This window comes from Convolutriloba macropyga, chromosome 8 (assembly GCF_964194025.1).
Source record: "Convolutriloba macropyga chromosome 8, txConMacr16.3, whole genome shotgun sequence".
Classification (NCBI taxonomy): Eukaryota; Metazoa; Xenacoelomorpha; order Acoela; family Convolutidae; genus Convolutriloba; species Convolutriloba macropyga.
The window spans coordinates 49098256-49123299 of NC_134475.1; the positions used below are offsets into that span (position 1 = coordinate 49098256).

Genomic DNA, 25044 nt, shown 5'->3' on the forward strand with positions numbered 1-25044 from the left:
ATACATTACCCGTTTCATTCTTTTTGGTTAACAGACCTTCTTTTTGTGACCTAAGATCCTATTTTTGTGATTATTACGACTTTACTGCGGGGGCTGTGGTCAGTATGAACACGAAATGCTAATTTGACTTAGATTTATGGAAGTCCTCAAACGCAGTCGATGAGCTGAACCGATATGCTCATGTTGCTTATATAGACTGAAACACAATGATTGCAGAAAAAGACAGATCAAAATGCGGGCTAAAAATAAAATAGAACAGACGTCCTCAAATACCCCTAAAACGGGCTTTGGCGTATAGGCTGGCCTTCGGCTTTATCCCATCGGGCTTGGATTGTAAAAGATATTGTAATCATTGCCTCCAGTGTGCTGCTGTTTTAAAAACCAAATGAAACTTTTCTCATGGATTCCGGGACGGATTTGCAACTCACTAGACTTTTAGGTCAATGTCTGGTTGATTTTTCAGCTATAGAAACACGGTTTCTATCTTCAAAATGCGTCACAATGGTTCCCATGAGAGGCACTTTTACTCCTTTGTCTGCCTGAGAAATCTTGGATATTTTGCACTATTTGCCGACTATTCTAATTTCTAGCTTTTTTAAAGATTGAAGTGTAACTAATCTTGCATTTCTTTGTGTAATTTTTTCGTATAATTCAGTGATTGAAATTGTTGCTAATTAAGTGATTAAAATTGCTACCCCATTCCTCTAACGCCTATTGTCATTTTCAGACGACTAAATTTTCCATATGTTCAAAATAATTTGCTGCTAATGATGGTAGCTTTTGAATGGAAATATGATTTGATTGTTCTGTTTTCAGTCAGAAATGGAGTAGTAATAATATTGTGATGAAAGGAGCCGCCTCTTTGAAAACAGCTGCCTCAATTGAGGCGGAATCACTTGGTAATCACCTCAAAAGCACAAATAAACAACTGTCATTATCGTCATTTCCATTTTCAACTACCACCAATGGGAAAAAGATGAAAAAATCAACATCTTCAAATTCAAAATCCAAACGCAAAACATCAACTACTAATAGTAACAGTTCTAATAGCTCCCTGAATGAAAAGAGAAGTTCTAGTCAGGGGTCAAAGCAGCGTCATAAGCGACCGGTGGGGCCAAAAGAAGCAACGGGTGATCGGGCATCTGATAGTTTCAATTGCCATAAAGCATTGGATAGAAATGGGAACGAATTGCTGAATGGATCTTGGGACGCAGGTGTGCATTATGAAGGTCAAAAGATCGAACGAGCTAGTTCAAGTTTAGATAAGTGTGCAGTTTTGTTAGCGAACATTCTAGGGGATGAGATTAGTGACGTCATAATGAATAGTACTAGTTTAAGTGATGAAGATTTGCAACTAAGAAATCATCAGCCTGATAAGTTGAAAAAGTCAGAAGTCAACAATGCGAAATGTTATGAAGACGTAACAACAGAATTAGCAAGTCACGATCAAATTCCGAGTGAAATTACGGATATTCAAGTCATAGAATCTACACCATCTTCAGACATGGTTCAGTGTTTTGGTCGTCAAAATGGAGCAGACCGGAATGTTGCAGACACTGGTTTCAGCTATGTGAAAAGAGCTTCAAAATTAGAGGATAAATTGAAACGAAGTGGTTGTTACAGTAACAGTACGTTATCCCTGAACCATGACTCAAGTCAAAACTCAGTAATTCCTCGTAATCTCAACAGTACGGAAATAAGTGAAAAAAGAAACGACGATATTGTATTTGCTGGAAATTTCACAAAACAGTTGCGTGAAATAATGAAAGAGAAGGCAAGCAATGATTCTCGTTTGCCAGTTGCTAAAGATGTCAACAAAAGTGCTTCGGATTCGACAGATATTTCCAGCATGAGTCAAGTTCTCCTGACGCCAGAAAAAGTTACCAAACCTACAGCCCCACAGGAGTCGTACGATAATACTATGTACACGAAAACAACAACGGGTTATTATGAGAATGAAAGTTTGATGTATTCAGAATCGCTAGCAACGTCGACTCCTCGGCATAACAGGTCAATGACCGAAGATGCAAAGCAGAGCCTTCCAGCCTCTGAAGTCGTAAAAGGAAGCGAGGCAATATCGGCTGAGGCGTTAACAAAAGAACTGGAAATTGCTAGTAGCAGTGCGAACAACAGCAATTCATTGAATATTGAGAAAGAGGATTATAATGAAAACCCTCGATTCCATGTAAAAGAGGGTAATCCAAAACCAAACGACGGAAATGTTGAAGACGATGATAATTCAACTATTGTACTGCTGAGAACTTTGAATAACGACAGGAGTTTAACTTTGGAGCAAAAATTAAGTTTGGTCAGAACCGCTGGACAAGCGGGTGTGAAAAGTTCTGGAGAGGGCTGTGAAGATTTGAACGTTAATTCGAGGACAGTAAGTGACGTTGTTAGTTCATCGGGTGATACGGACAAAGTACTTCTGGAAACTTTATCTAAGCTATCGTCAGCTAGCGGCAAGTTTTCAAGCACCCCAAACCTATCTAAAAATGTGCAATCAGGAACCAAAGTGCCCAATGTTAAAGCCCAGCTTGCCGGTAAAATTCCAAACAATGGATTATTAGATGGAGACGTATTGAGGCAACGCAAACTAGAAACTATCAAGGAGCAACTTGGAGTTGTTAATGATATTTTTACTGACATTAAGTCGATTGCAAGCAAAAGAAGAGACAAAGACCTAAACCAAGCCGTTGAAGAGCTTGAAGCTGCAGTTAGCGTTTTACCAAGCATTGTAGACAAAAAGATTTTTGATAATGAACTCAAGTTTACAGTTGAGCCTTTGCAGGAGAAGGTTATATTGCTTGAGAGTGAGTTGGCAGAAACCAAGTCAAGATTGGAGGCTATGGAAAAGTTACATAGAGAGTCAATCGAAGCCAAGCAGAAGGAAATAACAAAGTTGAAAGACAATTTCAACCAACAAATGGCAAATGAAAAGTTACAAGGAAACAAGTTGAAATCTGCGAAAGCCTCTGTTGAAAAAGATAACGCAAAGCTTGAAGAAGAGGTTGAAAAACTACGCGAAGAGTTGAAGTGTCAAAGAAGAAAACTTGAAGATTGCTCCAACGGTTTCAGTAACGAAATTAAAGACATCAGAAATGAGATCACGTCTGCTTTGAGTGAAGTACAAAGACAAAAGTCGAAACTGGCTGCGGCGGAGAGACAGAACCAAGAATTGCAGTGGAGCATTGAAGCCAAAAATGAGGAAATAAGAACATTCGAAGAGTTGTCGAAGAAGCAGCACGAAAGCATGAGTGAGTTAATGAAAGAACTTTCGTTTACTCGAAGTTCGCTGCACCAACAGAAGTCTCTTGCGAACACTATGGCGCAAGAAGTTGCAGCTTTGAAAGCAGAAAACGCAAGGTTCGACTTGGCGAAAAATGTCCCAAATTTTGTGGCGCCTAATTTGTTCATGAACAATGGCAATATAAAGCAGGGTAACTCTGTGGAAACTCAAACAGCGTTCACACCAACTAAGAACGTTCAACAATACCCAAATCCGGTGCATCAGAATCAAATGGTTAGCATGCCCGGATTCTTTCCCAAACCTGACGAATTGGTTGTTGCTCACGCGGCTAATCTTAACTTTAATCAAGGACCACCTGTGGTTACTGTTTCTGACCGAGTTACTGAAAATGTTGTTGATGTGCAAACCCCTGTTGCCAACTCAGCGTCTCTTAGCTTTGAATCAAACAAGGATATGCTAGGTCCATTTCCAGCTTTAACTCAATCAGGTGGTGAGAAAACTACTCCGAAAAATGCAGTTCAATCTTTGGGTGCTCATAATGTTGACCAAGGCTTCAATGTCGGAGAGGCACAATTGATGGTATCGTCAATTCCTGTTCAAGCCAGTCATCCGAATAGTGACGGACTGAGTGCCAGATCTTGTGCGACGTCCTCTTCCTCTCACCTATCAGAACCCAAAGATCTGGAGATGTCGTTCGACACCAACTCGTATTCGAATTTCCTGATAACTGCTGCAAGTGAAAATGACACTCCACGAAATAAACATGATGTAGATCCAATGTCAAGTTTAACCAATGTTAACGCTTTTACTGCGTCTTCATCAAATAATTCTCAGCTTAATTTCCCCATTACTTTCCAAAGCTCTGGTGTGCCGCTAAATAACACTGGCCAGCTACCACCCTACTTATCGGAGCAGTTTATCAATACAGTGAACATGGGTTGGAACCGACAACCACAACCTGGTCAAGGTTTTGGGCGTGGCCACTTTTCGCCTCAAATGAACTCAGTACCTTCTATTGCTGCACCCAATCTTAGCTATTCCATGCCTAACGGGTATTTGTTCAGTCACCCTAGCATGCAGTCCAGTTTAAATTTTCAACAACCACAACAAGGGAGGCCGTATAATGTTAGATATCCAGGTCATGGGCAGCAAAGCAACGAAGGAATTGGTAACGATACATCAGTTGACTTGACACTTGATTCTTTGCCTCCCGCTTCGAACCTCGCGAACCCCTACTCAAGGTCTGTTCCACTACTTGATTTCAGTTCATTGTCAAATTCGTCCTCGGCAATTCCTTCAGCCAAAACTGAATCTAAATTCCAAGAAGGTATCAAAATGTTGGATGCAGATATCCAGAAACTCCAGAACAGCATCCAGCAATTGTTTGCAGTTGGGCAAAAGGACCAGTAGATGCTTTAAGAACAAGGCAAATATTTCATCTCACTCAAAAGGGGGTAGTATGCTTTATTGTTTTAATTGTAAATTGTGTAAAAATATGTATATATTCGTTAGTAGTTATTTAAAACAATCTTGAGTAAACAAATATTTTTTTCTAAGAATATCTTCTGACGAAATAATTTAATCAGAATTTGAGCTGTCCGCTTTTGATACATTTGGTTTTTTCTTTAGTTGACGTTTCTTGTGAGAATTTTTTGTTCTAGCCACATTTTTGTTGTGTTCAGGCATGTGCAACTTCGTGAGTGGTTGCAACCCCTAACTAAACTGCTCCGAATTTTCAGGTCAAGAGAATTCATAATTTTTACTCTAGACGAAATAGTTTATTATCCAATAAGTAAATTGAGTTCAAAAGAAATCAGTTTGAGCTGAAATCGAGGAAAAAAGGCTGAAAAGTGGAGAGAATATAAAGTATTCGGTTCAGTGAAATATTCGATTTCGAAGTCATAATCATATAAATAATTTCAAACGTATGAACTACCTTAATAAGAAATTCTTGCAGCTGGTGTTTTAAAATGTTTACTTTAATAGCAGTAAGTGCCTCTAAGGACCTTTTTGCATTTTCTTCATTACATTTTATGAAAATCGTAACGTTTTTTGAGCTCTGAATTTATTTTTTCGATAATTGTGGCTTGTTTTAGAGAGAAGTGCTTTTCCAGTGTAAAAGAAAATTTTAAAAACGAGATATCTTCAGATTTGTGAAGTTACTTTTCTAACGTTTTTTTTTTCAAAATATACAGCTTTGGAAGATCGCAACAAAACTGTGTTTTGAAACGTATTTGAAATTTCGTTTGAAAATCCATCATTAGTTTTGATTTCTGTTCGGACTCTTGTTAGCCTGAGGCAATTATTGTAAAACGTGTTTTTATGCTAAATTTTCGCGCGACAGCTTTTGAGATTTTGTTCTGGAAGATTCCTTGTGTGACTTCACACGTCAGTTCTTCATTTTAGCGATCAAATTTGCTCTCGCTCTGAAATCAAGTTCGTTGGTAAAAGCGACTGTGATCGAATGGAAATTAGGACCATTGTAGCTTATTTGTTAAGATGTTGGACTGCCAACCTGGTGGTCCGTTATTCGAACTCCTGTGGGGCCGCTTTTCGCACTCATTAAACATTTCCTTTAATTTAAATGCAACACTCACTTTATTTAAATAGCCCCCGCCTGTTTTTGGGAGCAATTCATCCGACGTTAAGATGAAACACCACTCAACCAGATGTGGCTTCCAGTAATTAATTTTCATTAAATTTCATTCTTTAAGTGACTGAAACAACTTTTTTTTTGGTTTGGTAGTTTTGACCGCCTGTCCCATTGTTTTTTTACCCCCTCTTTTTTCTGCCCTGTGCAAAGTGAGGTTGGGTTTCCAAAATTAAGAACCTCTCGGTACCCATACCAGCATGTACAAGTCGTTAATTTTTACTGATTATGTTGAGAAGAAAAGGCACCTGTATGAAGATGTAACTTATAATTTTTTGCGTGCTTTTTGCAGCTGTTTCTTTGGTCAATCCCAGCCATGATAGAATCTTTGACTATCCGAAAACAAAACAGTGATATCCAGCGTTGGTAATCTTAATTTCACTCAAAAACAAAAGGTTAGTTTTTTTGAGATTCTATTTTCTTGAAACTCGTCGTTTACAATTTATCCTGTGTCGAAGCTCGCTGATGCAAGAAAATTTTACGTTCTTTTTTCATCTTGACGTAGCACAAAGATTATGAGCAATTCAAAACGTTTCCGAAATAATTTTTAAAAATTGGTTCTGTCCCTTGCAAAGTGAGGTTGGGACCCCAAAATTAAATTCTTGGAACCAATGCCAGTATGTACAAGTCGTTGATATTTACTGTTCGTCTTTTTAAGAAGAGGCACCTTTATTAAAACCTACAATTTATAGCTTCTTATTGGGGCAATCGCAGTCATCTTGGAAACTTAGGTCTATCCGAAGAAAAATGAGAATCAGAAAGAATTAAAGAATCCATTACAGTTTCACTGAAAAACAAAGTTTGATCGAACTTTTTTGATGATTCTATTTTTCTAGAAACTCATCTTTTACAATTTTTCATGTATCGAAACTCACTGATGCAAGAAAAGTTGACGTTTTTCTCATCTTGATGTAGCACGAAAATGATGAAGGAATTTAAGCGTTTCCGAAAAATACTTCCCAAAAAATGAAGGATAAGATGCTGTCAAATGGAATGTGAAAAGCGCAGATTCATGCGAGCTAGCTGTCTTGTTTTTAAACTAGACGGCGGAATGGCACATTCGCTTTTTGTAACTGGGAAGTTCTGTATCCACGAAACTTCGAATTGTGTATGTTGCAGGTTGTACTTTCTTACCACTTCTTTTCAAGTTCAAATCTAATTGATTCAGTGCTCAGTTCCGCTGTTACCTCTTTTTATCTTATACAATTTGTTGTTTTCTTAAGTTTAAACCTCTTTTAGACAATTTTTTTTCCCCACGCATTACAAAACATGTTAAACTGTCCCAAGGGCACTATGTTTCGCTGTTCAGGTTTGACTATGCTAGCCGCTAAGTGAAATGTGTTCTGAAACAGCTAAATAAGCATAACTTTATTTTGTTAAGAGCAGTTTTGGTAATTTTGAGCGCTTACCCGATTGTTTTTGACCCCATTTTTTCTGCCCTTTGCAAAGTGAGATTGAGTTCCCAAATTTAAGAACCTTTTGCAACCAGTATAAACAAGTTGTCTATATTTTCTGTTCATGTTGAAGAAAAGGCACCTGTATTAAGATATAACTTACATTTCACAACTTTTGAAGCTTTTTAGGGGAGCAATCCCAGTCGTCTTGGAAACTTAATGTTTATCTGAAGAAAAAAAGAAAAACGGAAAGAACTAAAGCTTCGCTAAAGAACTTTTTAATGATTCTATTTTTTTAAAGACTCATCTTACAGTTTCTTACTGTAATTCTTACAGTGTATCATCATTCTTACTGTGTCGAAACTCACTGCTGTAAGAAATTTTTTTCTCTTTGACTTAGCACGAAGATGATGAACGAATTTGAACATTTCCGTAATATACTTCCCGAAAAATGATGGATACGATGCTGTCAAATGATATTTAGAATGACTTATGCGAGCCGTATTGTTTGAACTAAACGGCAGAATGGCATATTTGGTTTTTATACCTGGGAAATTCTATCTCTACAAAGCTTTCTATCGGGTATGTTGCAGGTGGTACTTTTTTAATGCTGCATTGTTCCAAGCTAACATATAATTGAGTCAGTGTATAATTCCGCTGTTATCTCTTTATGTATCTTATACAATTTCTTGTCTTAAGTTTATACCTCAACAAATTTTTGCTTGCATACCTGAATTGGCTCGATTCAATTAAAATCAGAAAGAAGAAGTTAGTTGAGGACACCCTGTTTTATTTGAGGGAGCCAACAAAATATTGGGAGCTTGTTATTGCGGTTTTGGTTTGAAGCGTTTCTGCTGGATCGTTTGTTAATCTGGCCATTTTGATTTTTGGTCATCAGAAACATGCTGAACTGTTAATCAATGCCAGTTTGAATAAATGGCTAATATTTACTTCTCAGGTTGAGAAAAACAGGCACCTGTATTAAGATGTAACTTACAATTTACAGCTTTTCTGGGGCAATCCCACTCATCTTGGAAACTTAGCCTATCCGAAGAAAAATAAAAACAGAAAGAAGTAAAGCTTTGATAATCACATTTTAAACTCAAAAACAAAGGTTACTCGAACTTTTTTGATGAGTTTATTTTTCTAGAAACTCGTCTTTTGCACTTTATCCTGTGTCGAAACTCACTGATGCAAGAAAAATTGACGTTTTTTCATCTAGACCAAGCACGAAGATGATGAACGAATTTGAACGTTTCGGAAATATACTTCACGAAAAATGAAAGATACGATGCTGTCAAATGGACTGTGGAAGGCGCAGACAAAATTGTCAACTTAACCAGTGTAGGAATGTTTTTGATAATTAATTTGTTATATTTTTCATCCAAAGCTGTGTTGAATTTATCCACGACTGTATTTACCGTAAGTTTCTATCTTTTCTAAAAGTTTTTCAAAGTTGGGTTGAGATATGCGCGCAGACGATATTTAACCTATTTGTTTGAAATCTACAATAGATGGGATCAAAAATGTACAGAATGACGGCAAGCACGAGCGACAAAATTCGAAAACGTTTTTGTCAATATTTGCCCTGCTCTTTGTAAAACTGAAGCCTAAACAGCTTAAAGGGCTAAAGTTTTGCTCACATAGGAAGTGGAAAGTTTTTCGAGGTTCTGAGATAGACATTAAAAAATGTTTTTTGAAAAGAATCTTAATATCTACATCAGATAAAATACAACTCTAAAAGTATCAACTTTAAATTTTCAGGGAACTTTACATGCATGCTTATTTATATGAAATACCTTGAGGGCTTTGATAGTACATGTATTACATGAAATTAGACAATGGACGAGCAATCAATTATTAATTTTCTCAAGACTCTGGAAGCGGACGAAACTCTTCCTCCTGTCCAAAAGCTTAAACTAATCCGAAGTGCGCTTAATGTGACGTCATCGACCTCAACACAGGCAGGCGGAGATTCAAGCACCGCTAGTTTGCTCCTCAAACAGGCCTTGGACAAGTTTTCCGAATTAAGTGACGCTAACAGGGATCTTATCTGTTATAGCCCCCCATGCATTTGCACTCTCTCCCCCTTTTATGTGTTTAAGAATACTGAAACATATATGTAGATATTTGAGAAATATGCATTTACTAAAAACTAACAGAAAAGATCCGCCAACAGCAAAGATGGAAAGGTTGCTGGAAAAGGGAAAGGAAAAGCGGGGTCGTCATCAAAGATGGCCAATAGCTACGGGGACCAAAAGGCAGCAGCTAGGGCATATAAAATTGATGCTGCGTGCTCCCCACGTGAAAGTTTGCTTCAAAAAACGCGCGATAGAGAAAGCCAGAATAGCAGTGGTAGCAAGTATGATATATTTGGAGCTCACCAGAACCAAGGGAGGAAAATGAACGCTGTCAATAGCCATTTACAGACTGTTTCTGATATGTTCCATGACGTCAAAATGATTGCACAGAGACGATGTGACGTTGAACTGCAACAATTTTTGCAGGAGTTAGAAGATGCAGTATCTATGTTGCCGACGATTGTGGACAAAAAGATGTTTGACAATGAGATCAAGTTTTCAGTGGGCCCGTTACAGAAACAGAATGAAGACCTCAAACGTGAAATTCAAAAATTGGCCCAAGAAATGGAACAAATGGAAATATTGCATAAAGAAATGATGGAATCGAAAAAACGGGAAATTCTGGCACTAAAGGAAACCCACAAGGAGCAATCAAGCAGCGAAAAGATTTTAATCAATAAATTGAAAGCTTCAAAGCATATTTTGGAAGGTGATTGTGAGCGATTGAATGGTGAAATTAACCAACTGGAGAAACAAATAGGCGATCAAAAGAAACATTTGCACGAGTGTTCCAAGAATTTTAACGATGAGTTGAAAAGCATTCGAGCTGAGATAGAGGTTGCACTAGCTGAAGTACAGAGACAGAAGACTAAGTTAAACGCGGCGGAGCGTGAATCAGTAGCAAAAGATGATCAAATTAAAGGCTTGAAAGATTTTATTAACAAACAACAGAGGTTGATCAATGATGCGAATAAGGGAAGTGGAAACGTGCTTCCTTTCTCGCGCTTGACTAGAATGGGTGGATGGTTTATAGTTTGAAAACGTAAATTGAGCGTTATAGATCAATTGACAACAACCAACCACATTTTTTGGAGTGAGCATGTTTTAAAGCTTTGCGCCTTTTTTAAGTTCATTTGCAAGTTTTTGTGATGCTAACTGATGTCAATAAGTTATAATTTTGCCTCAACTATGTAAATATATTTTTGCCGATGACACAAATTTAACAGCTGTTGAGTGCAAAGAAACCAAAATTGGAAACGATCTGCTCCATCTGAGCTCCTGGTTAAATGCTAATAAATTTGTTATTAACCACGAAAACCGTTCAATCAAATTTTCAAATCAACAAGCTTCAAATGAAAAATTTCAGAAGTCATTTATTAGTTAAATGACTGATATAGAGGTTAGCGCGTTCTGTAAATAGCTTGCTCTATTTCTGGAGATTAATATAAGTTTTATAGTCGTATTGAATCAGTCCTTCAAAAACTGAACAAGCAATGTTCCACATAAACAAATAGTTGACTACTATAGGAGTCATATTAATGAAATCTTTTCTATTGACTATTGCTCTGCCAATAACCCTTGCAGAAAAAATATTAAAGTTAATCTACTTTAGAAAGAAAGCAGACTCCTCTAAGGATATTTTTAAAATGGCAAATATATGAGCTTCTTAAGTTTGTCCCTAAGATTTTGTTCTGTGAATAATTTCCTTATGTATTCCAGTGTTTTCAATATGAGATCGCTGCTCTCGAAGGTCCGTACTTTATCTGCTTCAGGAACCAGCACTCTTAAAATATGTTAAAAGCAATCAATCTGCTGTAGATGCACGCGATCGGTTGATACTAATCGACTTCATGAGATTATGCCAGCTAACTTTCATAAAAATTCAGCAAAATTCATAAGCCCTCATTCAGGAATACTTAGTTACTTAACAATACGGAGATCGTGAAATATGTTTTTGATCTTTAATGGAGCAAAGTGTTACGGGTAGTCAGATAGATTGTATGGAATATATTTGAAAACTTGTGGTCAATAAATTATTTTCCAAATATAAATTGTGTGTACGACTATGCTATATCTGTTGTTTCAAATGCTGGCAAATTTTAATTGTGTTACTTGACCCCATATATAAAACGGTAGATCAGATTCTGTTGGTTTGGTACTTTTGTTGGTAACATAAGTGGTATCGACGTACCCCAAACTATAATGTCGGGTAAGCTCGACACCATTTAGTAATTGAAGGAAGCATGTACTGTATACAGCAAATACACAGCCTAACTGAGCAGCTTGACAAAGCTGAAATGAAACAGTATCAAATGACAGAGCAAAGCCAAGCCCAAATGGTGCGTAACCAGAATGAAAGAAAGCAAACTCAACGTGCATTAAGCAGAAATGAGACCTTTGACCAGGAGTATGAAACGGAAGATTATGAGGAAAGCTTCTTTCAGCCTCCGGTTAGAGTACCCCCTCCTCAAGTTAGAGGAGTTTTCCCTCCTTCTACGATTGCTCCAGCTGCTGTGCAGAATAAGGGGAATCAAATCAAGAATGTGAGCGTTGTCAATCCTGAAAAAGATCCCACTAATCGCACAGGTGTTAAGTGTAATCAGCAAGCACTGAACCACCAGCGTCATGGTCAACATTGCGTCAAGGATGGAGCTAATCATTCGACCGCATCAATGGGCGACAGCAATTGTCAAGTTGTGTCGAGGTTACTGCCCCCTTCCCGCCGGAATACAAACACCTGTAATTGACTTTTTGCTCATTAATAGTAATATGGGTTAATTGTGCTAGGGTCAACTCTTAATTGTTGGGGTGTCATCTTTTACACGACGGCATTAACGCTGATCAATGTTTAAAAAAATATTTTAGTATAATCACATAGTTTAGTGAAAGCAAAAATTTTGTTCGGGAGAGGGGGGACAGTTTCTTCTCAAGAAATAGTGGTAATGTCAATACTGTCGTTAAAACGAATCCGGGGAACCAAGTTGTAATTAAGAACAATGACGATGCTTCAAATCCTGGAAGCCATATCATGGTCAAGTGCAATGGCAACGTTGCGCAATCGAGAAACAAGACACCAGTTCAACATGAGTGTCGACATCATCAGCCGCACATGAACGCTCAGGTAGCTGTCAATGTGCGTTCCTCAAGGTCGCGATCACGCTCCAAAACACCGCCAGCAAATGTCAAACCAAAGAAGCATTCAAACAAAGCAGTCTGTGAGAACCACGGGACGTTCGTGAACGCCAGAAACTGTGAAACTCAAGAGTCGGGCATGGTTACCGATCCTCAAATGGCAGTTCCGAAGCAAGCACCTGAGAAAACGATCCAAATAGTCAGTACTCCGTTAGGTAATTACAGACTGATCGGAGGAGGGCCACCGGAAGGCACAGTGAGCTACCCGTACCCCGCAATGAAATACCAGATGCCAGTTAAACCATTGAGCGTTGTGTACAATACTGGTAACAATAATCATAATGTTCATGATGATACAACAATCAAAAATTTACCAATAGAAGGTGAAAGTATTCCTATTATGACAGGCCCCCCTCAAATAGCCCAGGGTTCCTTAGGCACGCAAATACCGTACAATAAACCGACCATCGTGTCGAGTAAGCCGCTTTACAGTCGACCGTTACAAAGTGATGATGGGTTGCCATCTTTTGGGACAACAAGTAATACATTGTACAGGAAGCCGTATTATCAGCCATCGATTTCTGCATTGGGAGATATATCAAGCGCCACTGCAAGTCTGCTGGGCAAGCATACAATGTATAACAATGTAGTGATACCTCCGTCGATGGGGGATGTTGGGAGCATGTCTGGGGGAATTACAGCTGCATCTGCGTATCCGGATTTGAAGTCAAGGAACATTTAGCTTTTCTCCCTCAGATTTTCATTAGGCACCACTTGAGAAGAAAATGTGAAATGTTTTTTTTTGTGTTAATTTGAGTATGCAATGTTTTTTGTTGTTGGTACTTTATTATATTCAATTCACGAATTATCACGCCACACGAGGTTACATGCAAACGCACAAATAACAATTCTTTTCAAAAAAGGATAGGGATTGACGTTCTCTTTGGAAAATCTCCAATCTAACGCCCAAATTTCACACGAAAAAACTGACAATAAAAAAGGTAGAAATGATGATTTAAAAACTTACGTTGCGTGGTAATGTTGCGGCGATCTGATGGGCTCTCAAAAATAATGTTTTGAACGGGGGGAGAGAGCTCAACTAATTACAGAACTGCTCTTGACAAGTACAGGAATCCTGTTCGAGATGCAAATGATATGTTGTCGAGCTTCAATGAACAGGGAGATGCTAGTATCAAAGAACTAAAACAGCTGCTGGCATCAGGAAAGTTGTGTACAATGATCACGTTCTCTTACGATAGAATGTTAAATTGGAGACTAAATTTTTTGTTAACCTCTAAAAACTGATGACCACTTATCTTCATGATGAAAAGAATAGCAGATTAAAAATTCATTAAATGCTCAGTATCTTGTAAACTATATTTGTGGCAATAATTTGTTTCACCAATTTATCGCACGGATTTTTGTTTTCTGGACGTATGTCATTTTTGCGAAAGTTTCATTTTATGTCTTTTGAATGCTGAAAATTCAGAATTGCAAGCTATATAGGTGAACAAAATATCGTTAGCTAATTGGCGGCAGTTTACCGTCGGTTCCATACGTTAGATTAAAGTATGGCGAAAACATTTTACGTTTCTCCCATTTTCAAGTCCTTCACGTTTCTCGGCTCTTCACGCCGTACAAATCTGAAATGTGGTATTTCGTAATAGTACTTTAGATACCGGAGTATATTAGATACCTTTCAGAGTACTAAACGCTGTTAATTGCTCTCAAACGAAGTTTGTAGCAATTATATTAGTCCTGTCGGTCTTTTTTTTAATGCGATTTTTTGCTTGACCGATTTTTCGTCTGACGCTTTTTGGCTTTTCGTCCTCAAAAACGGGATAAACAGGTAGCGCCCAGCGGGCATTAAGTGCTCTTAGAGCCTTTCAGCTCTGTTTCAGCTCAAACTGTTTTGGAGACTTATATTATACTTATGGTGTGAAGGGCGGTTCTTAAAGGTTGAGACATCCCCCCCCTGTTGACCCCCCACCCCCCACTATTGCCTCCACATCCCACCGCGCTGTTGCCCCCCCCCCCAACCCAGTGTTGCCCCCCATCAGCCCCGGTGCACCCCCTCCCCCCCCCCCCCACCGCGTGGCTAGCTACTGACGTTTGAGAGCAATTCGCCCGACGTTAGTCGGTTGTTTTTATTTGGATGCCAAGACTTCCGAACATACTTTTTTGCAGCAAAAAAATTAAAATTTGGCCGAAATTTATTTGAAGAATAATCTGATCTTTGCTTTAATGTTTTTGATCAGTTTTTTTCTCTGGTTTACAGCATATGACACTCAAAGAATTTCAACCATTTAGTGCCCATGATCAAAGTGCACGAATCAGAAATAATCATTTTTACAGCTAGAAGCTGATTGTAGTTATATTGCGGTGTTCGTGGATTTTTACAATAAAAATAAATTGTATTTTATTGGGGTGCTGTCTCTCGAAGAGGAATATTGGTGGAGCGTCTTTTTTATCGATGATTTTTTGCAGTGTATTTAAACATGATGCAAAAGTGAATGCCGCGCGTTAAAACTAAGAGTTTAGGTCAAACGGCTGAATGGATTGAAAAGAGAGAGAGAGAGAGAGAGAGAGAGAGAGAAAGAGAGAGAGAGAGATAGAGAGAGAGAGAGAGGAGAGAGAGAGAGAGAGAGAGAGAGAGAGAGAGAGAGAGAGAGAGCGAGCGAGCACCCCAGATCAACACAAAAATTCATGTGTTGATCTGTATGATGTGAACATGCAGATCTTCATTTTATTGGGGATATAAATCCTCATGGTGTCCACCTGACTCTTGGTTTTGTAACATTGAGTCCTCTTTGTCTATTATAAGTAGTAAACCAAAAGCAATATTTCCAAAACAACCCATACGTGAAACAGTTAACAACATCAACTTTATTGATCGTACTTGTAAACATATCAGAAAATTTTGAATAAATCTTCAACTAGACGCGACAAAAAATATAATGCTTTAAGGCTCGCAAGTGATCAGTTCATATTTATCAACTCCTTTGAATAAATGTTTGAAGCAAAATTTGTATCCCGTTTAACTTATATTTGCTCAACTTAAAAATGAAGATAAGGACAAACATAAAAGTTACAGATCTATGTAGTTGACACCGAACATAGACCATTTATTTAACACCTCAGACTATTAAAAGCTTCTCAAGTTGCTGAGTGATAATCAATTTGTTTTTCTTTAATTTGTTCAAGCTAACTTGAAGAAAAAAAATTGTGGCTTTTTCCCTCTTAGAAATCATAAGAGTTCAAGAGCTTTAAAAAAGTCCCCTTACTGGTTTATCTTGACCATAAAAAGCATTTGCCAAATAGTAAAATTGACCATTCAGTCAGAGTCCAGAATCAAAAAGTACACAACTGAATAAGTTCCTGAGTATCCCTGAGCTGTTGCATAAAAGAGTTGTTTGTCGACCTCTCGACATCCAATTGATACGGCACCTTTTCTTGGTATTTCAAAGTTGTGCTTCGTGTTTGATGAGCCACTCTATGTTGCTTTAATTTATATTTACAGAGCACCTCGTATTTCATCTTCTGGTCTGTTTAATTTGATTTGTGCAAACGCGCGACCTCAAGGCAAACTTTGGTAAGCTATTGGTAAACATTGATCAGTTTGAATTTCAATCTAATGAAAGTATTGTTAGTGAGTCAGGCTAAGCGACACGGACTGTTGTTTATGGTATGAGATTGAAGCTTTGTCTTGACGCCAGCAACAGAAAAGTCAGAGAGAGGAGGTTCGTAGGCATCTATATAAGTTAAACGCTCAGTCTCAAATAATAAGGAAGCCACCGCCTGCAAGAATTTAAGTGTTGGTCTGTATGATGTGAACAAGCAGATCTTCATTTTAATAGCGATATAAATCTTCATGTTATCCACCTCACTCATGGTTTTGTAATATTGAGTCCTCTTTGTCTATTATAAGTAGTAAATCAAAAGCTATATTTGCGGAAGGTTTTATTAGTGATTTGCTTGCTGCAAATCTTTGTCAGCTTAACTGTATCAGACGTTCTCGTCTTTTAATTAACGTCTATCAAGATCTATAACAACATCAACTTGATTGATCGTACTATTGAAACCATCTTTTGAAAATGAAGATAAGGACAAACATGGAAAAAACAGATTCATGTCGTTGACACCTACCTTAGACTATTTAATTAACACCTGAGACTATTTAGAGTTTCTCAAGTGGCTGAGTGATGATCAATATATTTTTTAATTTGTTCTAGCTGACTTGAAGAGCAAAATTGTGGCTGTTTCCCTATTAGAAATCATTAGAAGAGGTCAAAAGCTTTTAAAGAGGCCCCTCGCTGGTTTGACTTGACGGTATCGTGTTCATTCAGTACCTTAAGAAAGCAGTTTCCTGAAGACCGTAGTTTATTTGTTAGTGTAAACGATTTCAAGAGTCACTTAAAAGTAGTGACTCTTTACAACGCAATGGTCTGTCATTTTCCTACTCCTGTTTCCAATCTATCTTTAATCTTCCTTTTTATCAAAATTTTCAGCGATAATACTTTTTGCCAGCAACATTCCGTTTTTAAAAAATATGGAGCCAGATATCCAATGGCTTCCGGACGAATTTAGCGCTGTCAATAATTGGATGAAAGCAAATATATTAGCAGTTGAAACTACAAGATCAAAATTTAATTGCCTTTATTGTTACAAATTGAAATCTGGTCTACTTCACTCTGTTCAAACGCTGGATGCAACAGATTGTGAAAATATTTAGGCATATTAATATTGATTCTAAGCTTTAGGTTAAGGATCATATGTAATATATCTGAACTAAATAAGTCAAGTTTGCCCCCTTATGCCTTGCTGCTTCAAATACCTGTCTAGTGAGCACCGTGTGTTACAACTTTGCAACATACTTAAGCTTTGGGGTATAGGAATTCCGTTTTATTCAGACCCTTGCTTTTTCTAATTTAAAACCCTCAATTTTTGTTATCTCAAAAAATTTCCTTGTTTAACTGCTTTACGGCTCAACAGAGCAGTTTTACACAAGCCCTAAAAGGCTTTCTGCTGGTCCTTTCTTGAGTATGTTGTTGATGTCGTTCTGACCTTTTTCTCAATGTGTGTATTTATTCTTTCTCAAGATAAATTGGAATTGAATTCAAATTTCTTTTAAATTTTAAAAAGCTGTAACCGTTGGATTTCTTGCTCAAAGTACGGTTTAGTTGATAGAACTTAATTTTAGCTTGATTTTTCGAAATGTTCAAAATTTCCCGCGAAATTGCCCAAAATTATTTTAATTAGTTGTTAACCCAACTGTTAACGTTATTTGGTAACCAAACTATTAGTTGTTAACCCAACTGTAGGACAAATCCGTTGTAATGACGTTGTTTGAGTTAAGATTTTTTTGATAATACTATGTTTGAAACACGAGTGGAAGTCATACTATTGATTTTTCTTCATTAACGTGGACGCTCTCAGGCTTTTATCTCCAAAGAGATAAAAAAGAAAATTTAAAGAAAAATGATTAAAGAAAGTAATCAATTGTAATGACGGGTGATGGCAGGGCCTCAGCAGAACGTGAGAACTTTTTACTTCGCTCTTTAATGAATTGTTCCGGCGCTCTTGTATGTCAGTAGGTTTCCTCTTTGAGTTGGTTTCATTCAGATCTAAGCAAGCAATGACAGCTACCATTCAGGTGGTCTGAGTTGACAACACAAATTTATATTTATCCGGTGTCGTAGAAATATCTACGATCCCTTGGAGAGTTTTGGATCATCAATCTGAGGGTATATACCCAAGAATGTTCTCAGTGCTATCAAGTAATATTTTACAATCTTTCAATTTTTAATCAAAATTTGTGTGGATTTAGTCATGTGTGTCTTGTGCCACTTTTCAAGCAACAATTTGTTTTAAAAAATATTGTGTAAAAAATTTTTGCAAATATTTTATATCGTGTTAACGATGTCGCTTCGGGACGAAGCAAATACTATAAGGGAAACGCTTGTTTGTGTTTTGCGTATAATAAGAGCTGTAAATGTACACGACCGACCGCGCGAGGATCCACTGGCGGGCAAATTAACACATTGAAGCCGAGAGACTATGTACAGCGAGAAGGTACCGCATATCATCATGTGGACTACAGAGCTGGTACACTGATGGGAAGTATTCCCGAAGAAGGTTCTTTCGCTCAATGTGATATCGGAAATCAAAGCAAACTTGTCAATAGTGATTTGATCGGTGCTCAGTCACAGACTTCAGAGTCCGCAAACCCTGTCGTGATCAATGATTCACTTTCCCAGTCTGGGCAGAGTACTTCAGATGCAGCTGTCATGAGGGTGCTGACACATCAAGCACGACCGAGAAAAATGATAGCAGTAAATTTACCGGGTGCCATCGACCCTCAATTTTCTGGAGCTCCTACTGGGTATGAGAAATTAGGAACCACGGAAATCACTGACGAGGAAAAATTAGGAAAAAAGTCATCCTTTTTCATTAAAGAAACGATCTTAATTTGATTACTAACAGTGTCGCGAAGTTGTAATGAGCAGAGTATAGAAAAGTCCAAAATTTTAAGATTGTGGAAAAATGGCAGAAACATGGGATAGGTCTATTCAATTCCATAAAACAGATGATTTTTAATGATAGATCTCATTTGATTTGTTGAATCGGAGGTGTAAATCAGAAGTTAAACTAAGTTTGTAGTTGATGCCAATATTTCTCTTAAAGATTAGCGAGTAATGCGTGCAAAAATGTAGTTTCCGTGTAATTTTCCTCTCGCCCTGCTAATTCCGGGATGGACAACCAATCGCTTTCTGGGCAGGGACCTGCATCGATTGAGGAGGTAGAAATGAGGCAATTGAATGAAACTCCAGGTGCGCCCAGAAATCCTAGCTTTGTGCCCAATCCGTTCGCTAATGCCGGTATGCAACAAAACATTACTGTTGCTGCGAGTGTAATGGATGTGCCAGAATTGGATTTGAAGAGGAACGAAACGGCAATTTCAGCTAAGCAATCTGGGTTCAACCCGATGCGAGAAACTGGAACCGGTCAGTAAATGGAAAAGTGGTAATTTGATTGAAGTAGATAAAAGGGGCGGTCTTAGGCTTGTATTCAAATGCTTGAAGACATAGGTCGTAAGGCCAGCTAGGCTTTAGTCTGAATTTCTTCGTTTTGTCTCATCAAGTGCGCAAACGTCATCCCCTTTTGGCATCTAATGGTGATGATGATATTGGTTTAAGAATCTCAAAATTGAGTTTTTTGCGGCTAGGAAGCCTTTTAAAATAGCATAATTTCCATTTTAATGAAGCGTTCGTAGTTCAATTCAATTTTTATATGACCAGGCAAAGTGTTCCACAGACCCGAGAGCCTCAACTGTGCGTAAATCTAATTAATCTAATTGATTGCGTTTTAAAAAGTGTTGATAATGAGTTTTATAACATCATAAACAGGTGCAGGGTACATACTATAATTTCAAACTGAAATTAATCTCCTGCATGGGCTCGAAATTGAATTGAAAGTTGATGAAAAAGCTTTGACATAGGGGAGAAAAAGGAAAACAATTAATATACTGGAATGCTCAATGCTTCTTGGTAAAAATTCTGCTGTAATTGGTTGAGCAAGCGACCTTAATCGCAATATTTGCTTCGTCTACTACAGTCGGTTCATTGCCGTTCACTATTCTTATAAGTAGTATAAGTAAATGACTAGTAGTAGTACTAGGGGGGGGGGGGGGGGTTGCGCACTGTAAAAAAACGACCCCCTCATTTTTGGCCGAAAAATCAAAATTTTGAAAATTTTTAGAATTGGTTTTTCTGAAGAATTATAGTGGCCAAATGTAACGATTTAGAGGGGGTCGTTTTTTACAGTGCGTGACCCCCCCCCCCCCCCCCTAGTGTTACTACTAGTCATTTACTTATACTACTCTTATATTACATTACAATGTATTCACCACATTGATTGAATGAAAAAGCGTAAGCCATTTCGTAACTCTTCCTTATAGAGTTTCGACACAAACCACAAAGGTTTAACCGCTTCCTGGTCATTTCGGGGGGTTATTATTGTAAACGTATCTATGATTTTGTACTGTGATTTTTTTTGTAAAGAAGTCTTATGAGCTTGCAATATTTTTTTATTAGGTGCGAATGGTTTGTCTTCAGCTGCGTCTATTTCAGCAAACCAGCAGCAACGCACTGCAACACCGCAACCACCGGCTTGTGGCACCTCAAGTGCTATTGGACCGGGGATGTCCTTGGACGCTCACCTTGCCCACAATAATGACAAAGTGCAGGCTGATTTGAAAGCTCTTGATCAAGATATAGTCAAGCTGCAGAACAGCATCCATAATCTGCTAGCAGCACAGTAAAGGGATTTTCTGCAATTAAGTTAAAATAACATTGGAACAAAGTCGAGTATTTTGAAAATTGTTTGATTTGAATAAGATATGTTGAATCGTTGAAATCTTTATCGTTGTTGACGCTGACTGTGATTTTAAATAGCTTGAAGGCTACAGTGAATATGGCTCCAATTTTTGCTGAAGAGAAGATGAATAGGTCACCAACTTTATTAACTAAACAAACTTTTTGTGTGTATCATTGGCACAAATTTTTGGTCTTCATTTTCGAGTGACATACCTTGCATGAGTAGTATAGCACTTGTTTTTGGATTTCGTTCTATCGTTTTTAATAGCTACTTGTTGGTTTATTATTTGAGTCTTACTGGTTCAGTTCATGCCTAGTTAAAAGAACTCAATGCGTTGATTTAAATAGTTAAAAAAAATCTTAGCGGATAAAGATAAACTTGTGTACCATAAGGATCCATTCTTGGACCTCTACTTTTGGTCGTATATAGTAACGACATGGCATTGTTTAATTGCTCTCAGACGTTGTCAAAAATTATCATGATTATGCACTCCTGGCTTCATAAGCTATCAAAAATGAAATCATCACCTTTGTCACGGAGTCATCTTTTTTGGTAGGAAACGAGACGCTTACGAAGTTTGTTTTCCGATATTAAGTAACTCTGATTCTTGCATTAGAATACATATGAACAGCTTTTGTTTAAGATGGTTTGAAGGATGCTAACTGGGGGGTAATTGATCTTTCCGTGCTTTTTTGCAGAATATTGTTCAAGAAATAGTAAAACATTTTTTCCGGCTCTCAAACGAGAACTTAGCAACGGATTTATTCTTTCTTTCTTTATTACCGTTGTCAAATGTTTACCTTTTCTTTTGCATCGTAGAGAGAAGAGAGAAACATTGTTTTGTGGCTTTTTATTTTCAATTTGAAATTAACCGTTTTGATGCAAATTGAAGGGAAAACACTTAGCCAATAAAAGAAAGAGCATTCAAAGGCAAAAGGGATTTAAAAACGTAAAGAAAGCTAATGATTTTGCTGTTTGTAGGAACGATTTTTCCATCTTAAGTTGTGAATATTTGATAATTTTGATTTTCTGCATGGCAAAAATTTTGGTGAGTGTAAAGAAAAATGATTTTTTTTCGAAAGGTTAACATAATTAAGCGAGATACAGATGGCGATTTACTTTTAGATATACCTAAAATGTCATTGTGTACCATTTGAAGTTTTTCTTCAGTTTTCGAATACTCTCTGCAGTTGATCAGAAATTTACTCCATGTATATTTTAATCAACACTATGGAACTTTTTTTAAGAAAATGCATATTGGAATGGTCTTTAAGAAATCGAAAAAGTTGACACTACTGCAGTCCATCAGTAATTGCTTTTCAAATTCAAAAAATGAGATTGTATGTACCGGCTATTGTATTATTAGTTCTGACAAAATGATCTTGAGTTCTCTGTGTAAGCTGATCGTAGCTATGTTGCGGTTTTGTGGACTCGAGGAGGAGTATTGGTGGAGCGTCTTTTTTATCGGTAACTTTGTTGAAGTGTAATTGAAACAGGAAATGAAATGAGAGAAAACTAAGTGTTAAGCTCAATTTGCTGAAAAGAGAAAAGTACAAAGAATAGAGCGTGGTTTTCTGTTCATGCTATATTTTTGAGAGGGCGAGAAAAGTAGATAAGAAAAATTTTTGCTTAGAGAATTTTTTTGACCACGTGAGGCATATTCCAAGCAGTTTTTTGTTTCAACTGAAGATTTTCCAGTTGAAGGTGTATGTCTGATTTTTCTAAACAAGTATTATTTCGTTTGGAATAATTTTTGACCATCTAAAGCGAATAATACACTTTTAGAGTCAATTTTGCCATGTTTTAGGCCTTTACTTTTGAGCTATTCTATATAGCTGTTGCGCCTAAAAATTGCCACTGCAGACTAGGCAACGAGCGTTTCTCGAAAACACAAATTTTCGATTCTTTTCATTTTTCGTTGCAATTTTTATTGTTGTTGAATGTTTCTGTCGGATCTTGGGTTGGGGGAAGGTTTGAGCAGAGGAATTAATAATTGTTTTTCTCAGAACGAAGTTTGACAATTAGCGTCTTAGCATATTCTGGATAATTTTTTTCGATAATTTTGCAAAAATTTTTTTTATTTTAACATTGTCCTTCATTTCCTCGATCTTGTCTGTAATAACAATTGTTTTTTGCCCTCGTTTGTTAGTGAATGGATGAACGATGCCTCACCGTATCGCAAGGTTTTTATGCCATCAGCTGTTTCGGTGTCTTATTTTGTAAAGGAAATTTTATCGATACTTTCCACGTTTCAAAATGATTATAATCAACTAAAATTGCTTCATATCAATTAGGGTAGTGAATTTTTAATTTTGAGTCGTTTCCGGGTTGCTTCCGCCGCCTATGTGTTGTTTTTGTTTTGTCGTCTGGCGCTCTTTTTTTTCTTTTTTCATTTGTTCACACAGCTAAGCTGATAGTCAAGTTTTCTGATTGAGTTCTTCCGCTTATTAACGGAGTTTGCGCATGTGACGTAATTTCTCGCTCTTTTGTAGTAAAAGTGTTTTGGCCATTTGTGTGATTGGATTTTGGTCACACGTGACTTACCTCTCTCAGTAAAATGACTTTTGCACTTGAAAACTTCAGTTAAATTTGAATTAATTTAAGGTCAAAGAAACTCATGTATGTGATAGAGGTCCCTAATAAAAAAGGCTTCTGTGGAATAAATTTTAACAAGCTTGCTTTATTAATTTCCATAAATGTTTTTTACTTAGTGTTTTGAGCAGCGTCGATAACTTTTTCATCTTATTTCTGTAACTGTTCCTATCTTTATACGACACGCAAGTCTTTTGCACAGCTGTTCCGGCAATCTGCCGGCTATCTTTTTATACCTAAAACGTACTGCTTATTGAAGAGCAGAACTTTCTGCTTTTTGTTACTAATTTTTTGATTAGCAATTTAGATCAGTTTGACAGAACGTGGCAATCTTTTCTACGCCCGGCCCAGCTTACGCAAACCGTCTTCTTAATTTTTGATTTTGGTTTTGATTTTTAAGTGCTTCAGCGCAATTAAAACTTAAAACAATCTTAGACAGTGCACATACCACTCATTCGGTGCTGAGACCTTCGCAAGCCAAGTGGTGCATGATCTGATATCCAAACGAATTTATTTCTTTTCGTCTTTATAGCGTCGAAATGTAGTCAGCAACTGTTTTGCATGGGAAGGTACTATCAAAATTTCAGTCGGTAAAAACCAGCTTTTTTGTGAAGTTGCCGAACAGCTGCGATCTTTAATGTCGATCGACAACTCTTAAACCTGAACTGTAATTTTGTTTTGTACTGTTCTTTCTTTCTCTACAGTGTGATGGTTCTGATCATTTCAGGGTAAATTTGTACATAGATTGTGTTGCAACTGGCTATCGTGAATGTCGTCAGAAGACAATGAACAAGTTCCTGAGGACCAGCAATCATCATCTCACAGCGAGGTTGCAGAAAAAATTAGAAAATCTAGGAACGAAAATACTTCAAACAACGATGACAAAAAATTGAGAAGTCAGGAGAGTTCAAATAATTGGGAGGGATTCAGTCCGCATAACTCTATTCAACAGAATAGTGAGTCGAAATCAAGTCCTGTAGTTTTTATAGCAACTGAAAAAGCATCCGGCAAGAAAAGTGGGAAGAAGCACTCCAACTCGGGAAATGCCAACCTATCGTATGGAAAAGTCAATGGTCGAGATAACGAACGGCGTGGTTCGAACAGTAATGACACCTTAAAGAATTTTGTTGGTGGCAGAAAGATATCAAAGTCTGGAGATTATCCGATTGGTGGTTACAATAGCTACGATTTCTCTACTGTTTCGGCTGCAAGAGGCGGTGACGATGTGCTAAGTGTGGCAAATGGCAGGATAACCAGTTCGCTTGGAATTCCAACCTCAGTACCTAACGAAACACAATCGGTGGATTTGTCTGCGGGTCTATACAGTCCTGGTTAGTGCCCGTTTTCCATATCTGACCATAAAATCAAGACAATTTGGAGAGTTTCCTGGACATTATTTGTTTTAACCGTCAGCTGGCGCTTGTTGGCAGTGAATGGATTAAAAAATCAGCGGTTTTTCAAATCCGAGGTTTCATAGCAGTATATTTTTCTGGCTTGTTGAAACATTTTTTGTATAACCAAATGCTCTGCTCTTTGTTTCGGTCCTAGTCTCAGCAATCGTTTTGTCCT

General features: G+C 37.5%; 3 protein-coding genes across 5 annotated transcripts in view; all 3 read left to right on the forward strand.

Annotated features, from left to right (window-relative positions):
* Nucleotides 1-820: 820 nt before the first annotated feature.
* On the forward strand, nt 821-4793 carry LOC142344785 (uncharacterized). Its single transcript, XM_075396724.1, has one exon. It carries the CDS (start codon nt 845-847, stop codon nt 4658-4660), a length of 3816 nt encoding a protein of 1271 aa, XP_075252839.1. The 5' UTR covers nt 821-844; the 3' UTR covers nt 4661-4793.
* Nucleotides 4794-8706: 3913 nt separating this feature from the next.
* LOC142345090 (uncharacterized) lies at nt 8707-20962 on the forward strand. Its single transcript, XM_075397174.1, has 7 exons — nt 8707-10393; nt 11605-12079; nt 12307-13233; nt 13617-13806; nt 18492-18889; nt 19243-19511; nt 20601-20962. Exons 1-7 carry the CDS (start codon nt 9529-9531, stop codon nt 20825-20827), a joined length of 3351 nt encoding a protein of 1116 aa, XP_075253289.1. The 5' UTR covers nt 8707-9528; the 3' UTR covers nt 20828-20962.
* Nucleotides 20963-24072: 3110 nt separating this feature from the next.
* The window catches only part of LOC142344786 (uncharacterized), a 188127-nt gene continuing 187155 nt past the window's right edge, over nt 24073-25044 (forward strand). Inside the window, exon 1 of one of the 3 annotated variants that reach the window (XM_075396725.1) lies at nt 24073-24806. In XM_075396725.1, the coding sequence (XP_075252840.1) occupies nt 24245-24806 (562 nt within the window). In that variant the 5' untranslated portion in view covers nt 24073-24244. The remainder of the gene's footprint in view (nt 24807-25044) is intronic. The other 2 variants (XM_075396726.1, XM_075396727.1) reach the window with 2 other exon arrangements.